At 38.7% G+C, this 17,970-nt stretch overlaps 1 protein-coding gene across 1 annotated transcript; it reads left to right on the top strand.

Annotated features, from left to right (window-relative positions):
- Positions 1 to 3,504: 3,504 nt before the first annotated feature.
- On the top strand, positions 3,505 to 5,819 carry LOC149161955 (uncharacterized). Its single transcript, XM_089435058.1, has 2 exons — positions 3,505 to 4,759; positions 5,065 to 5,819. The coding sequence occupies exons 1-2, from the start codon at positions 3,505 to 3,507 to the stop codon at positions 5,817 to 5,819; spliced, it is 2,010 nt and encodes a 669-aa protein (XP_089291184.1).
- Positions 5,820 to 17,970: the final 12,151 nt, after the last annotated feature.

Below are 17,970 nucleotides of genomic sequence, written 5' to 3'. Positions count from 1 at the left end.
TAGTCCACCGCGTGCACCCATCCTTCATCATAAACTTATAAAATGACCTCGTCTTGGAATGCCCCAGATAGGTCCATATCCACACAGATCCGGGCAAAGGAAGTGTATTTGCCTCTTAATGTCGCATCTGATATCTTTATAAAATGCCCTAGTTTATTGTTGATAGCCTTTAGAGACTTCGACAACCAATAATCTAAAGGAAGGGAGTATAGTCTTATCCATACTGGTACTGAAGTGAACATTTCTCGTTCTGGGACAAAGTTCATCACCCATGGTCGCATGTAAAGGCCTGCAACAGCATAAAAATAGGGTCCTCCCTTGAACACTTTGTCTTTATCTTCTAAGCTCATGAACACCACCGTAAAGAAACCCTTGGATCCAAGGTGAAGGTTTATTTCCCCCTTTGGTTTCCAGTGGTTCCTTATCCATGCATGTAAGGCCTTCTCCGTCGGCCAAATCCCCATAAATTTGCATATGATGGCGTGTTCCGTCATGTGATCTTTGTGCACCTGTAGTGCTGGGTCACTTAAAACGACTCGAGGAGTGATGGTCGATTTAGGTTTGCAGACGCTTGTCGCCCTCAGAGGTGTAGCTGTCTGACTGCTAGCCTCTTTCCTCTTCTCCTTGCTATCTTCCTCCTGATTTACTCTCTGTTCATGAGGTTTGATATTTCCTGTGTTAATATCCTCAGTTATCACCTCTATTGGTTTCTTGAAGCAATGCATATCAGTTTCCTTGTTTCTATTCGTGGCTATTTGACTGTAGGAGGGAGTAGGACTCCCTCCTCCATGACCCGCCATGGTTAACAGTGCCAAACCCTGACTCAAACCCTAGATCAGATTGCAGAGCTTTTTTTTGAGCCCCACACTTCCAAATCAACTCTAAACATCACATTCAGTTGTACTATCAACAACAAATCAAGTGACCATAATGAAGTTGGCATTATTGATTTTTAAAATGCTTTTACTTAAGACTAACTAAATATGCATATTTATTTTTGTTTTTTTTTATTATAGTCAACATTGTTTTTCTATTTAGAGAATATTTTATCTTTAGTTTAAAAGGGACACTTGTCAACTCTAGGTTGAGCATGGACGAAATTGGACATCACTCTTATACTTAGTTGTCGAATGCGCCTTTTGGCACAATGATTTAACTATTTTATGTTTTGATTCTTTTCTCACGAATATAACTATACAAATCTTGATGAAATTGTGGTTTTTTATTATTTAAAAATATTTTGAGTGTATTAATAAATTTAACATCAAAAAAATCCCTCATACACTAATTTTATTTTATAACTCAAATTTAAGATTCTAATAAATTTTTATCCAATTTCAAACAAAATTAACCAAAAACAATAATAAAAAATCCAAAATATATAAAAAAAAATTACAATATTTTTAATATTTAAAAAAACTAACCTGATAATTTTAATTTTTCCCATATATATATATATATACATAATAAAATTTTATATATAAAAGAGATCTAAATCTGGAATAAAGTCGATGAAAACTAGTCACTCCTATGATGCCAATATCTATAGGTAAAAATAAAAAATAGTTAACTTTCACCTATGATGCCCCAGGTATATAATGAAAAATGTCATTCATTTCACTTAAGATGCGCTATGTATATAATGAAAAATGTCATTCATTTCACTTAAGATGCGCTATGTATATAATGGAAAATGCCAATTATTATAAAAATGTTAAGTTATAAATGTCATGGGAAATGATGTGCATAAAGATTCTAATGGTTGGAAAGTGCCCTCCCTCGTACTTTCTATGTAATTTAGAAAAAGGTGGTCGGTTGACTTAAAAGAGGAGAAAGGCACATCAGGTTGCTTGAGAATAATATTACACTTAAAAAGCAACTTTTTATTATAAATTTTTAATTTATATTAATTTGATGATTGCATGTGAAACATTGTCTGAATAAGCTTTAGAATTTGGTATTGGTAGATTATATTAATTTTATAATAAACAGTTTATTATTATTATATATTTTAAAATAATAATAATAAAAAATTGATACAGCTAAAATTTAAGAATATCATTTCTCCCAAGAAATTAGTTTTCTTTATTTTCATATTTTAATTATTATATTAGGATTTTTAAGGTATAAAAAACATATTTTTTTAAAGGGATAAAATTTTGTAATGCAAGATGTCTAAAAATAATTTTAAAATTAAATGAAATGTATTATTATTATTATTTTTTATAGAAATATACCTTTTTTTTGTGTTGGGATTATATCCAAGTATTTTAAGGTATAAAAAGAAGTTAAAAAATGGAAAATAAGAGGTTTTTTAAATTGTTTTAAATTTTAGCGAAAATTATTTTTGATTCAAATGGGGATGTCTAATTATGTTTAGTCTTGAATGTACCATTGGAGATAAAGGAAGAGATTATTTTGTATAATCAAGATAATATTAAAAATATCATTACCTCAAATTTTAAAGAGAAATTGTAGTGTGATAAGGAGTAAGAGGAAAAAGGAAATTAAAATATTATAAGGGTGTGATCAAAATATCTTTGTCTTGACTACTACAAAGAAGAAAATAATATTTGTTAAAATAAAAACAAATTATTATGAGCTTCATATCTAAATGGAAGTTGGTCAACTACGGAAACTCTTTATGATGAAAGAGTCTATCACCTTTATGACATGAAAAGAGGATTGAAGATGAAAATCACTTTCTCCTAAATTATCCATAATGAACTCAAATTATATTTAAAATTCAAAATATTTGTCACATTACCAATATTGTTGACTTTTTAACTGAATAACATCATGGTAATCTAAAATATTTTCTTAATATTTTATAAAAATTAAAATAAACTTTTAAAACCATTAAGTAATATATATATGTGAGAAGCGACTATTTATCTCAATGGATAGTGTTCTTCATCACCATTATTTAAATTTTGGAATGATTTATAAAGAATATTTTATTCACATATAAAAAATATATTGTAAAAAATATTCAACATATTTTTCTATTTATATAATTCATTATTAATTAAAAAAAACAATATTAATAATGATTACTAAAATAATGATTAAATAACAAGATGATATTTTTCCTTATCAAGTGGAGAGGTGCTCTCCAATTATGGAAGAGATGTCTTATCCTTTTTTTTCATATCCTATCTTGTTATATAAACATTTTGACTTAGCGAAATTACACAAAATAATAATAATAATAATTAACGTTTAGCTATCAGGGTTCTTTATTTTGTTTATCAAATTAGTATGATACTCTCTATTAAGATCTACTCTAGTTACGATACCCCTCTATGCCACTGACCCTCTGCGACTGAGGTTAGTGCCTTGGCCCTGTGGACGTTTCGGTAGGCTCTTTATCCTTTTGTGGCGCTACTCTTGCGCGACGCTTCGGCCCTCTACCATTGCTTCACAGGGGTTCCTCTTTGGTTGGCTTGAAGATCTATGATCGCTGGGATGTGCTCGATTCGATCGAGTTAAGGCGTACCTTCAATGGAGCCACCACCGCCTCCCCTTTCTGATTCTGAGGCTTTTATTAAACTTCTGGATTCACTCCCAAAGAAGAAAGCGAACGAGGCTGTGAAGTTTGTGAAGCGTTTGGATGACATCCCTGAGATTTCGCTCCCACCTAAGGGTCCGATTCAGGTCTCCCTTTCTCTAGCTGAGTGTGCTTTGGTTGGAAAGTTCACTAGACTTTGGCCCTCCCCCAAAACCACGGAGAGCTGGGTCGCAAGAAATTGGGCGCCGTTGATCAAAAGCAGAGTCACTTCGTATTTTCTAGGGAAGGGATTCTTTCTGTTTACATTCTCTGTAAAGGATGATAAGGACCTGATATTCCACAACGACCTCTACTTCATGGGCCCCCAGGGGTTGTATCTCAATAAATGGATGCCAAATTTCGACCCAGCAGTTGACGTTCCCACAACCGTCCCTGTGTGGGTTAGGTTGCCCAATCTGCCAGTGCATTGCTCGAATTGGGAGTCTCTTAAGCACATCGGAAACACATTGGGCAAATTCATTGATCGAGCAAATAGTAAAGACCAATACGACTGTGCTAGAATCTGTGTCGAAGTTGACCTTGAGGTCAGTTTGCCCGAGGCAATAAATATTAGGGTTGGAAGTTGGATGCATCTTCAAAAGCTGGACTATGAGCAGCTTCCATTCAAGTGCAGGAAATGCCATGTCTATGGCCATTTTGCTAGAAGCTGCCCAAACAACAGTGAAGTGGAGAAAGGCAAGGAGGAAGGATGGACTCAGGCCAAAAGGACCAAAACCGCTCACAAAGTGCCCAGAATTGGTAACAAAAATGGCAAAGTCCCCCAGGCAAGCTCTGGGATTCAAACATCTCAGATGGAAGAACAAGGAAATACATTTACACAGTTAAGCTCAGAAATAGAAGACACCCAAGTAATAGAGATGCAGAAAGAAGGATCGCCCCACAAAGAGCCCCCCTCGAGACCAAAGAAAGTCGAAAGCACTGTAGACAGACTGAAAGAGACACCCACAAAAGAGGCTGAGGAGGTGCAAGGTTCGGAGGACTCAGAAGAAGAAGGTGAAATAGGGGATTCACAAACCTCGGCTAGAAGATCATTGAGAGGCCGAAAATCTGCTCGTGAAAAAAGAGAACAGGAGACTTATAAAAACAAACTCCAAGGAAGCCAACCAACCCTCGAGAAACTTTTGGCAAAAACTCCGAAGACGACCAGAAACCAGTCCCAGAGCTCTAAAGGAGCTCTCCACTCAAAAAGTAAGTGATGAAGATTGTCTCCTGGAAGTGTAGGGGTATGGGGAGCAGAATAAAAGAAGAAGCCATCAAAAGCCTGATAAGATCCGATTCTCCTGATATACTCCTCATCCAGGAGACTAAAATGGAGGACAAGGCCTTCCTCCATATTGGCAAAAATCTGTGGAAGAGAAGTGAAGGGCAAGCTGTTTCAGCTTGCAGTGCCTCAGGAGGCCTGGGCACTCTTTGGAACGCAAATAAATTCTCATAGATCAAAGAGGTCACCAACACCCATTGGTTGTTCTCTAAGCTGAAACACGTTGATTCAGATGAGACCCTCTGTCTCTTCAATGTGTATGTCCCCGTCAGCGTAGGAGAGAAAAATCTCTGCTGGGATTCCATTAAAAGCTTGGCAGATTCTGAAGATTTAGCGAACATCATTATTGCAGGGGACTTAAATCTCACATTATCTTTGGCTGAAAAGCGTGGAGGAAGCATTGTAAGGGATCCAGCGCGAGAATGGGTTGAGGACCTGCTTCAAGATTGGGACATGATTGACATTAAACCTTCGTCGGGAAAATACACCTGGTCCAATAAAAGAATCGGCCCGGGACACATTGCTACAAGGTTAGACAGATTTCTTGTTCAAAGTACTTTTCTTCTTCTTGGTTTAGAGTCTAGAATGCATATTCTCCCTTGTAGTGTCTCCGATCACAGACCCATCAAACTTTATCTTTTGGCCCATATGTATCAAGGTCCTATCCCTTTTAAATTCAGTCCCCTTTGGGTTAAGGAACAGTCCTTTATGCATTTAGTAAAAGATACTTGGAAGCAACCTGTCAACGGCTCTGCCTTCTTTGTTTGGGAGGAAAAACTCAGGAGAGTTAAAGCTGCAATGAAAACTTGGGTAAAATCCCTTCCTAACCCTGCAGTGGAAAGGAAAAAGATCCAAGAATGCCTCGAGATTCATCATCTGAAATCGGAAAATGAAGAGATCACAAAAGAAATTCTAGATAAGGAGGTTGACCTTCAGAAAAAAAATTCTCAAGGCAAGCTTGGCCGAGGAAGAGTACTGGAGGATTAAATCTCGTAGGCTCTGGCTCAAGGCAGGAGATAGGAACTCATCCTTCTTCCATAAGCAAGCCCAAGCCCGGAAAAGCTTCAACTCCATTTCAGAAATCAAGGAAGAAAACATCAATCACAGAGATATACAAAGCATAAAAAACGCTGCTTTCCTCCACTTCAAAAATCTGTATAGCGAAAAAGAGGGTCTGGGGCACATTTCAACTTTAGTGAATGAGGTGCCCTCTCTGATTTCTGCCAGAAAGAATCAGTTTTTGGAAGCAGATGTCACTAATAACGAAATAAAAACCGCCCTCTTTGCAATGGAGCTAGATAAGGCCCCGGGCCCAGATGGATTTACTGCCAGATTCCTCTAGAATTGTTGGCATATTGTGGAAAAAGATTTATGCAGAATGGTCCGGAAATCTCAAGCTTGTCAGAAAATTGGGGGAAGCACCAACTCGGCTTTCTTGGCCCTCATTCCCAAGGAAAAAGGCACCAATTCCTTCACCAGATTTCGTCCTATGTCCCTTTGCAATATAGGCTATAAGCTGATAACAAAAGTGATCGCAAACAGACTGAAAATCATCCTACCAGACATTATTCTTGAGAATCAGGGAAGACAGATTGTGGGCAATTTTATCCTGGTCCAGGAGGCGATCCACTCAAGCTTGACCCGGAAAGAGAAAGGAATGGTCATCAAGTTAGATCTTGAAAGTGCTTTTGACAAGGTGAGACATAGATTTCTGTTGGATGTCGAGCACAAATTTGGTTTTGGCCTCAAATTTATCAACTGGATCAACCTTGCATTAGTGAGCCTTGGATTGCCCCTTTGGTGAATGGGAGGGCTACTGATTTCTTCAAAGCCTCTAGAGGGCTGAGGCAAGGGTGTCCCCTCTCCCCCTTGCTCTTTTTCCTCCAAGCTTCTGTCCTCAGCTTCCTTTTGAATAAAAAGCAAAATGATCAAGAAATAATGGGATTGAACATCGCAAGAGGTGTCAAAAACATAAATCATGCGCTATTCGCGGATGACCCTCTCTTGCTGGGTGCAACCTCCTTGACCTCGGCTAAAAGATTCAAAGATGTGGTGGATGCCTATTGTGAAGACTTTGGAAGCAGCCTTAACAAAGGCAAATGTCATATATACTGCTGGAACTCTAATGCCAGATCGCTCCAAGCTATCTCCAACTGTTTCGGCTTCACAGCCTCCTCTTCATGGTCATCCTTCAAGTATTTGGGGCTTCCTGTTTTCAAAAAAAGGGCTCTCAGCAGAGACTGGCTGCCTCTATTGGAAAAATTTAAGTCCAAAATCCACTCCTGGGGCTTCAATTGGCTCAATCTGGCTGGCAAGACAGTGCTTATAAAAGCTGTCTTGAACAGCCTTCCCATTTATCAGACTGCAGTTATGATGGCTCCTATCGGCATCATGAGGAAAATGGAGGACTACATAAGGAATTTCTTTTGGAAAGGCGGCAAAGCAAATGAGAAGAAAATCCCTCTATTAAACTGGGATATAATCTCCTTGCCCAGAATGGAAGGTGGTTTGAACTTCAAGAACATTAGTAAGCAAAATATAGCATTGGGTGCAAAACTGCTATGGAGGATAATTGCACCAAATCCGGGCTGGGCTCAGCTGGCGTTGTGGAAAAAATACTACCGTGGGCAGAGAACACGCTGTCTGGACAATCCCAACTCAATCTCCGGAACGATGATCCACAAACTGTGCGCAAAAGCTTCCTCAATTAATCTTCATGCACACTGGATCCCTGGAAATGGTAAGCGCATTAAAATCTGGGATGATCGTATTATGGGATGCGATCCCCTAGCTGATGATTGCTCCCTGGTTTTGTTAAAAGAATGGATGGACAGAGCTGGATACAAAACTCTGTGGGACATATTGCGCTGGGAGAATGGTGAATGGCAGAGCTGGGAAAAGGCATAGGTGCCTAAGAACCTCTCCAAAGACTACGCTACCTTTCTATCCCACTTAAAAGGCAAAGCCCCATTAAAAACCAGAAAACCAGACACTCGGGGATGGGGCCCCGATCCTTGGGCGCTATCCAGTTTCGCAGGGTTATAGACAGATTACTCTGCATCCTCATGTTCCTCCCGATTCGAAGCCCTAGCAGGGGATCTGGTCTCAGACAACAATCCCTAAAATCGACTCCTTCTGCTGGCTCCTTTGCCATCAGCGAATCTTGACCGACGACAGGCTTCGAAAAAGAGGCTATATGGGGCCCTCCCGTTGCTCGCTTTGTGGTGATGACGAAGAAACTGCTTCCCATTTGATGCTTTTCTATAAATTTGTTGCAGAATTATGGAAAGCGGCCTTAAGCCCATGGAGTATTGACTTCGCCCCCCCAAATCGCTGCTCAGATTTGTTTTCAAATTGGAAGCTAAAGTACCCTGGTGGCACTCCTCAGAACGTTCATATCAAAGATGCTTGGATCGCCCTTCCCAATTTAATTTGCTGGCATATATGGCTGGAAAGAAATCAAAGGATTTTTAGAGACAAGAAGAACGATCCCAAGATTACCCGGGTAAAAATCAAAAGTCATCTAAAAGACTGTTTGGGAGAACAGCTAGACGGGGCTGACCTTTGTGAACAAGACGCTGCATGGGGCGTTTCTCTTGATCTCCAATTCATTGATATAGTCAGGCATCCCATTCCTCTAAAACACTGGCAAATTCGCCTTAAGGCTACAAAATTCATTGAGTTTTGCATCAAGAAGGCAAAAAATGCTCTCTTCTTTGACGGAGCAGCAAAAGGAAATCCTGGTATTTCCGGAGCAGGTGGAGTTGTCAAAAGTGCAGAGGGCAAAACTGAATTTAGATACGCCTAGGGAGTGGGCTTCAATACCAGCATTCAAGCTGAAGCTCTGGATCTTCTCTAGGGGCTCAAGCAGCTCATGTTTCTGGGTATTAAAGAAGCAATAGTATTTGGGGATTCCTAGATGATTATAAAGGCCATTGTGGACAATACTTCTCCTTCTGATTTAAGGTTATCAAGACTGATGAGCAGAATCAGATCCCTGATAAATTCCTTTCAGAGACTAGAATTCCTTCATGTTAAGAGAGAAAACAACAAAGAAGCTGATGCTGAAGCCAATAAACCGGTCCTCCTCCCTCTCGGAGCTCTCCTAAGAGACGGAGACGAAGGCTGGGATCCCATCCCTTAACTATCTGTTTTAAATGTTTTACTGTCTTCTATTGGAGCAGTTTGTTTGAATCTGCAAATTAGGAAAGATAGAGAATATAAATCGGAATAGAATCTGCAAAATTTGTAGGCTCACTAGTGGGGAAGTCACTTGGTTCCTAGCCGAGGAGAAATCTGAGCTCTGCCTATCTATTTGTAACCTGAATTGAGGCATTTCTGCCAAGAATCAATATATCATACTAACCGTTTCTGTCAAAAAATAATAATAATAATAATAATGAAAACATTTTTTAAGTGAAATTACATTAATAATAATAATAAATAGAGAATTAACTGATTATAATTATAATTATTTATAATTAATAACTAAACCAGTCTAGATCCATCTTAACTCTAAATATATTAAGTATCAAGAAGGATCAAATCTATTTTCATTCTAAAAATATTTTTCATTACAAAAATTTTTATCCTTAAATTTAATTTTATGTTATGTTTATCTCACAAAATAACAAATCCATTATTAAATGCAATAATGTAATTTTTTTTAATATTATAAATTATGTCTTTTTCACTTTAAATATTATAAAAGTAATTTTAAATTATTGAAACATAAATATTAATAATTAACATTAATATAAATTATAGTAAAAATTTTAAAATATATGGAAATCATTTTTATATTAAAAATAATAATAATTAAATTATTGAAACATAAATATTAATAATTAATATTAATTTAAATTATAATAAAAAATTAAAATATATTGAAATCATTTTTATATTAAAAATAATAATTTTTAACGGTTTAAAACTACAATTTTTTAAATTTTGTCATAACAATAATAAAAATAATTTTTTAATAATAATAAATTTGAAAGATAAAAAAAAACCATATAATATTTAACTTTCTCCTTAAACTAAACTATGCCAACATTAAACTTATAAAAGCTTTTTAGGAGTAAGGGAAAAACCTCTTTCTGAGAATATCCATAAAATATAATATAGTAAAATAATAGAAGAATATTATACGATCATTGTAATTAGAATAAGAATATATCTATATATATATATATATATATATATATATTGGTTGATAAGTGGGTGAATCTTGAAAATTACTCTTACTCTGTGGCTGAGAGGCCACGACTCGGGGCATCTAAGCCATCAAAGTCACCTGGGGATCGCACCCAGCCTGAGCCGCACCAGCGGAAACCATGCTGGATTTTAAGGTATCAGCGAGACTAGAACCGGTGACCTTTAGCTTACGGAACGCCTTAACAACGCGCTCCTTCACCGACTGCTCTAAATCTCTTTAGTAATTATATTTTGTTTTTAATATTGACGTCAAAAATTTGAAAATTTTATAATGAAATGTTAAGATAGAGTGTTTATATAGTTTATTAGTGTAGCTTATTTGGCAAAGCATGTAAATGTGTTACGTAAAATGTTATGAAGTTCTTAGTTATATCTCTCATTTGGCAAAGCATATAAATGTGTTATGTAAAATATTATGAAGTCCTTAGTTCCATCCCCTAATTAAGTACAAACATGATGCATCTAGTGGTTATAGTGGTAGCATACATAATTGACTCTATATCACACAAGTAAGACACCACTCATTAATGTGATACCATTCATCGTTCCACTAATTACAAAAAATAAAAGGATAAGAATGTTTATGTCATGATAATGATCAAGTTCAAACACAAATAAATATTGAATTATCTTACTTTATTTTATTTTTAAGTTAAAAAATTTGCATTATTCCTCAGTGGGGGTGATAAACCAAGGTAATAGGGGTGACAAGACAACACATTTCCATCGCCTCACTCAACAGAGGGGGAAAGTGGGGCCATCCCATCCCCCAAATGCATACGCTTCCCATGATGAACACACACGTTATTGAACTCATGATATCACATTTATTGCGATGGGCATCAGTTTGAGTATTTTCCATCGATAAGGATTTGTATCTATCATTTTTCTCTCCGCTCCATTTGACTTGATCCATCTTGGAAACGTTGCCTTCAACCCTGCCTCACATTGTGTTATTGCTCATTATGTTTGTAGTTTCGATATCTCTCCAGGGGGACGAACTAAGTCCTTCAGATCTGGCCGCCCCCACTTCCTCCATTTACAGTCTTTCACCTATAGGTGAGGTCAATTTCATTGGCATATACAAGGTGGTGTTTTGTGAATTTGGCCTCCCAATCGTCACTTAAGTTCATATTTCTCGTAAGTAGAGCGTTGATGGATTTGTGCTTCCACTCAACCTAGCAGTTTGGGTTTGGAGGGGGTCAATTACAAAGGAAGGTGGTAATTTGGCCAATCTCATATGGACCTCTCCATGTTTATGTGTTTGGATCCAAGTATTTATTCCCTAGTTTCTCTACATCCTTAAAGGCACAAGTTATGGTTCACTTTCATTATGGTTGTGGTGGTTGTTAGTCATTTTATTATTCATTCATCTTGGTGGAGGCTTGACTTTGAAATTGGGGATGCTATGTTATGCAACATTATATGGTTTATTTTTACAATGGGTGTGGTGGCTACTAGTCATTTCATATTTCAATTATCTTGGAGGGGTCCCGACTTTGAAACTAGGGGTGTTGTGTTTACTATTGGCTCATTGACCCATCATGTGTTTTGGCTTCACCCTCAAGTCACCTCAACCAGGTATCTCTCGTCCTTTTGGTTTGTTGCACCTATACACTCACCCCTGCTTTGTCCTTTTCTTACTTCCTCGCATGAGCACTTTACACATGGGCAACAAAGTCTCTCAACAATGCGCTACACTCCCCCATTTGTTTTGATTATTATGCCTAGACAACGAGTTAGGAGCTGCAGAGGCTCCTCTAGCCATGCTCAAGGTGGCAAGGGGTTGTTAGTGTGCCCACATCGTTGTATGTCGATATCATTCACAAATCCATGACCCTATCCAACTTGAATTAGATCACACTATAATAGAAGTTATGGTAGCTTCTGAAGAGTTTACTGATGCAAACATTTTAGCTTCCATGGCTAAGTGGGATCTTGACCCATGGCACACTCATGGGAGGAAAATCCAATATATCTAAATTGTGGAGTTATAATGGCATATTAAAGCTTTCCTTGACAAAGTATTGGTAGAGAGAAATGAAGTAGAACAATAAATTTCTTTACAACTAGATGGCATCTAAGCATAGCACTGGGTAATGTCTCTCGAGTATCGTGACATGGCCCTTCAACTTACCTAAATTGAAGCCATGCTTTCGAGGCAAGGGTCAAGCATCCCCAATGACACCATCAACTCCAATAGATGTTTCTACATCCACTTGACTAACACCATGGTTTACAATTTTAGTAGTAATGTGTTTCTCTTTTTGGGTTTCCATATATCTCATGTTTATCTAATTTATAGGTAGTCAAGTTCTGTAGAAAATCCTGTAGAGTTACAAGCTATTGCAATTTGGTAAAGCAAGAGACAAGAATCTACTTCTACTCTCTACAACTAAAACCCATAAAGATCGAGCAAACGGTAATCAATAGAGGAAGAGAATCAAAGGCACATAACACAATAAATGTCTGGGGAAAGCCACAACTCAAAACCCCAATATCTGTTTTGTGTTAATCCGGAAAATCAAGATGAAATTACAATGCTTGTTCTCTCTGGAACAACCCCAGCACTCAGGAAATTCAATCTCCAACTCATAAGAAATCTCAAGGAAAAAGCTTAGCCTCTTCACAAGCTCTCAAAGTCTATATTCCAATGTGTAATTCCTATGAAGGATAACTTGTATTTAAAGGGAAATACAACCTCTAAAAACTGTGCAATCCCTCAAGGATCAGCTCCTAAATGCATGCACTATCAGTGCAACTCAGAAAAATCTAAAACAAATAGTACATTGTCCATGCACTCTAGTCTCATTTGGGTCTTTCTCATAACCAACATGCATGAGTTTCTAATGAGTAAATATCCAGTTAACAAAAGTAGCACTAGTGGAGTTCATTAGTGACACCATTGATTGTTAACTCACTATTAGTTCTCTCAATCAGTTTGAGAACTAATTTAACTGAACTAACTCATGAAACTGAGTCTTTTATTTTACAACTCATAATTAACTCACACTGGACTCCTACAAAGTAGGAAGAAAATACACATGACGACAGAAAGACTTCCAACTCAGTTAAGTAAGTTTAATAAACTTAATTAACTAATTTTAAGTTGCTATGAGAATAGAATTCGAATTTAATTCATAGTTTAATTCAAGGATAAATTAAACTGGAATTTCTTGTTGCCATTTCCCAACACTCCCTCTCAACAAGAAAGGGATTATCAACTACCTTGATCCTGTCTCTGTGAAACTAAAATTTACATCTTGACAATGCCTTTGTCAAGATGTCAGCATCTTGCTCCTCCGTGGGAATGTAATATAACAACATGATCCGCCTTAATACACAATCTCTGAGATGATGATATCAGATATCAATATGCTTGGACCAATCATGAAAGACCGATTTTCAAAGAGTTTGATACAACTCTGATTATCACAATAAATCATTGTCAGATCCATCTGCTGACCAAACAAACCAACCAGGATCTTCCTCATCCAGATAGCCTCACATGATGCCTGACTTGCAGCCATGTACTCTACCTCTACCGAATTGAGTGCAATCGATCTCTGTTTCCTGTTGTACCAAGAAACTGTTGCTGACCCAATACTAAAGATCCCTCCTGATGTGATCTTCCTGTCAGATGGACTCCCGACCCAATCTGCATCGGTGAAGCCTTGAAGCTTCACTCCCTCTCTCTATTTGTACCATAACCCAAACTGAGTAGTGCCTCTGAGGTATCTCAATACATGCTTTGCTGCCTTCCAATACAGCTTGGTATGCCTAACCATTGCTTGAATAAGTTGGTTAACTGCATAACACATATTCGGTCGTGTATTCACCAAGTACATGAGTGAACCCACAAGTTGCTTGTAAACAATAGCTTCCACTACTTCCCTTGAAATAGCATCCTCCTTTCCCCAGTTACTAGCTAGAGGAGTCTTAATGGGTTTACTTCTTTCCATGCAGAATCTCCTGAGTATCTCGTTGGCATACTTTTCCTAAGATACAAACAACTCCCCATCTCCCTACCATGCCTCTATGCCAAGAAAGTAATGCATGAGCCCCATGTCCTTCATCTCAAACTCTCTTGCAAGGTCCTCCTTGCAATATTTGATGAGCTTCTCATCACCTGTCAGTATGAGATCATCTAGATAAATTACAATGATCAACAACTTACCTTCCACCACTATGTGATACAGGTTCGCATCCGCTTTACTCTTCGTGAAGCCCAACCTAATGAAGTAGCTATATATCCTGGTGTACCAAGCACAGGGTGCTTGCTTCAACCCATACAACTCTCTCTTGAGTCGGCACACATGCTACTCACAGTCCAAGGTTTCAAAACCTTCGGGTTGCTCTATGTGCACCCCTTCCTCAATCATTTCATTAAGGAAAGCAGTCTTCACATCCATCTGATGGATCTTCCAACCCATCTGTGCTGATAGTGTCAAAATAGATTTGATTGACGAGTACCTTGCAACAGGAGCAAAGGTCTCATCATAGTCAATCTCCTCTACTTGTGAAAAGCCACGAGCCACAAATCTGGCCTTATGCTTCTCCACACTACCATCTGCAACTTGCTTTACCTTGTAACGCCAACGGGAGCTCACAACTGACTTGTCCTCCAGTCTCGGGACCACATCCCAAACATTGTTTCAAACTATGGAGTCATACTCCACCATCATATCAACCTAAATCGACTGTTGCACTGCTTCTTAAAAGGAAGATGGCTCTATCCAACACATGCACCCATAAGTGCCATTTATCTAGTGTACCTCTCTGTTGACCTCCTTTCTCTGTGTTGAGAAGAGGATTCTCCCGCATTCTCCCGTGCATCATCCAATAATCTATCAGCCTCTCTAGTGCACTTTCTTCCCTCTCTGGAAGACTCTGCCTGAGTGGATGTCTCCACTCTCTGAACCTCTGCATGTGGTTGCTCCACATCAATCTGAGGCCCCTCAACCTTAGGAGCTAAAATCTCCTCATTCGCATGTAGCTCAAGATCCCTTTCAAGGGATACTCGCATGGCCTTCTCCTCACCGAACTTGATATCCCTGTGAACCAATGTCATCCGACTGGTCGACATGTACACCTGATAATTGTGGGGTGTATTAGTGTACCCCACAAAGATCCCCAACTTTGTTATTGGCTCAAGCTTCTTCCGTGCATTTTTGGTCACATGGCAATAAACCGATGACCCAAAAATCCTGAAGTGACCAACATGTGGCCTCTTATTGGAATAAGCCTCCTCTGGTGTCTTCATCTCAAGTATCCGATGTGGGCTACGGTTTTGAACATAAACCGAAGTGTTGTATGCCTCAGCCCACAAGTGTAGTGGTAGGCCCTGATCATGCAACATCACCCTTTCTATCCCTTTTATTCTTCTATTCTCCCTCTCAGCAATCCCATTCTATTGAGGGTTATGGGGTGCCGTCAACTCTCATTTAATACCTTCCACTACATAGAAGTTCTTAAACTCATTGGAGACATACTCACCACCATTATCACTCCATAGAGATTTAACCTTCTTGCCAAATTCTTTCTCTACCAATGCTTTGAACTCACAAAACTTTGTGAAAGTTTGATCCTTTTTCTGCATAATTACGAGAATAATCATCAACAAATATAACATAATACTTGTGTTGGCCGTGGATGCTGTCGAGAATGGTCCACACACATCTGAATGGACTCTCTCCAGAATAGACTCTACTCGACTGTCTCTGTCTCCAAAGGAAGACTTGGTGTATTTTCCCAAAGTACAACCCTTGCATGTATCAACTTGCTCAAGCGTAGTTTTGGTAAGACCAGTAGATATTTGTTGTAATATCTTCAAATCCCCATGATGAAAGTGGCCCAATCGCCTGTGCCACAACTCATCGACGTCTCGGCTTAACATATTTTCTGCTTTTGAACTCAAAGCAACACAATCCTATACCTCTATCTTATAGAGATTCTAAACTCGAATCCCTTTCTTCTTTACTTGACCCGTGGCTATGTGTCGAAGGAACACCTTTCCTTTCGAAAATATCACATCATAGCCTCTATCCTCAAGCATGGAAACAAATACCAATTTCCTTGTTAGTCCGGGTACATGCATAACATTCTTCAAGGTGAGTGGAGCCGCATGCTCCCTCTGAAAAGTAATAGTGCCCTCACTAGTAACACTATACTTACTGTCATCACCCATCTCGATATGCATCTTGAGATCTTTCTCCTCCATTTCACTGAATAACTCTTTGTCGCCATTCATGTGGAAAGAAGCTCCACTGTCGAAGTACTATACACTTCCCATCATTGAAGATACCATGCATGCAATGAGGGAAAAGTCCAATTAGAATTGGGAGGCCAAAGCCTCACCCACCGCTCCTCCCGAAGACTTCTCCTTGGACTTACTCAATGGACAATTTGTAGCAAAGTGACCCATCTTGCGACAATGAAAGCACTTAACTTTCGTCATGTACTTCTTCTTACCTCCATGATAAGAATATGATTTGGAATGGGAAATTTTACCTTTCCCCTTCCTCGCCTTAATCGCTAAGGCATAGTTCTCTTCATCATCAGTCTTTGATGAAGAGCCATCCCTGGTGTTCCTCCTGATCTCATCCTGCATCAAATCCGACCATAGTCATTTCCAATTTGGTAGCTTCTCCCGACCATTCATAGAGTCCTGATAACTATGCCAACTCTTTGGGAGTCCAAGAAGAGCAAGGCTCACCATATCCTCCTCGAAAATCGTGATTCCAACACTTCCAAGTTCATCCCGACATTGAGTGAACTTGGTCAAGTACTTTGGAATTGTCTCGCCTTTCTCCATATTGATTTTACGAATCTTATCCTTCAGTGCTGATCCAGGTGGATATTGGTGGCCACCTGCCAAGTCCACTTGGACCCCCACCATTGTTTGTTTCAGCTTTTCAGTTTCCTTAATTGTAGCACAATTTACAATTTTTAGCAATTTTTTGTGCCCTGAACTTCCGGAGCCGTTTTGAGGCCCTAAACGACGTTTTTTGGGAAAACTGGGAGAAACATTGGTTTATGAACCAATGTTTCTCTTCCCAAAGTTGTAGTTCTCGGGTAGTTCTTTCTGACGAGATATTGTGTGCGTAAAAAAGAGATCGTATGCCAAAGTTATGACCCCGGGAAGTTGATGTACCAATTTACCCAAATGGGGCCCACAATTTGGCGTTTCGTCTTCTAGGGTTAGGTTTTTGGATGTTTAGGGATTTCCATTGTTTCCCAACAATAAATAGGCCTTTTAGCCTCCTTGTAACACAGTTTAGAGGCATGTAGCCACCATATCTCTTCTCAGAGATAAGCTACGATCGCCTTAGCTGGTTTATTTCCATTGCTGTTTGTAAGCATATTTTAGTATTTTACATTAATGAAATGAAATATTGTTTCCGCTGCATCTCCGTGTTTATGGTTATCTTTGTAATTTGTTGCATTCCTATTTAAATCCAGATTAGTGGTATTAGAGCGATCTGTTTTTTCTCTATTTTTCTTTGCATGTCCCCAACGAGGTCGGGATATAAGGAGTTAGGGCTTGAACTAGTCAAACCTTTGCAAGACCAGCCTCACAAATCCTGACGACCTCCCATGGTAGATGAAAAGAAAGATGAGGGGGTAGGAGATCCTATCAAAATCTTACTCGAAGAAGCCCTCGAGTGACAAAGGAACGCGATGATGGACAACTTTGCCCAGATCCTTCAGCGGCTACCTATGTTGGCATTATGATTCAGGTTTGGCGCTATGGCACAGGTGTTGTACTTGATGGCAACTCACTCAAGTGGCAGATCTCTGTTCAGGCTCTCAAAATCATAGAAAATGAGATACCCACAGGTGATCCTAAGAGAAGCTGCGGACCCACAGGTACGCCGACCAAGAAGTGCAGACATACCCGCAGGTTCTCCGTTCATAAGGT

The sequence above is a fragment of the Pinus tabuliformis genome, chromosome 5_2 (assembly GCF_031772625.1).
Source record: "Pinus tabuliformis cultivar Carrire ecotype Pingquan chromosome 5_2, CPIR1, whole genome shotgun sequence".
NCBI lineage: Eukaryota > Viridiplantae > Streptophyta > Pinopsida > Pinales > Pinaceae > Pinus > Pinus tabuliformis.
This window is presented reverse-complemented; position numbering and strand designations above follow the sequence as displayed.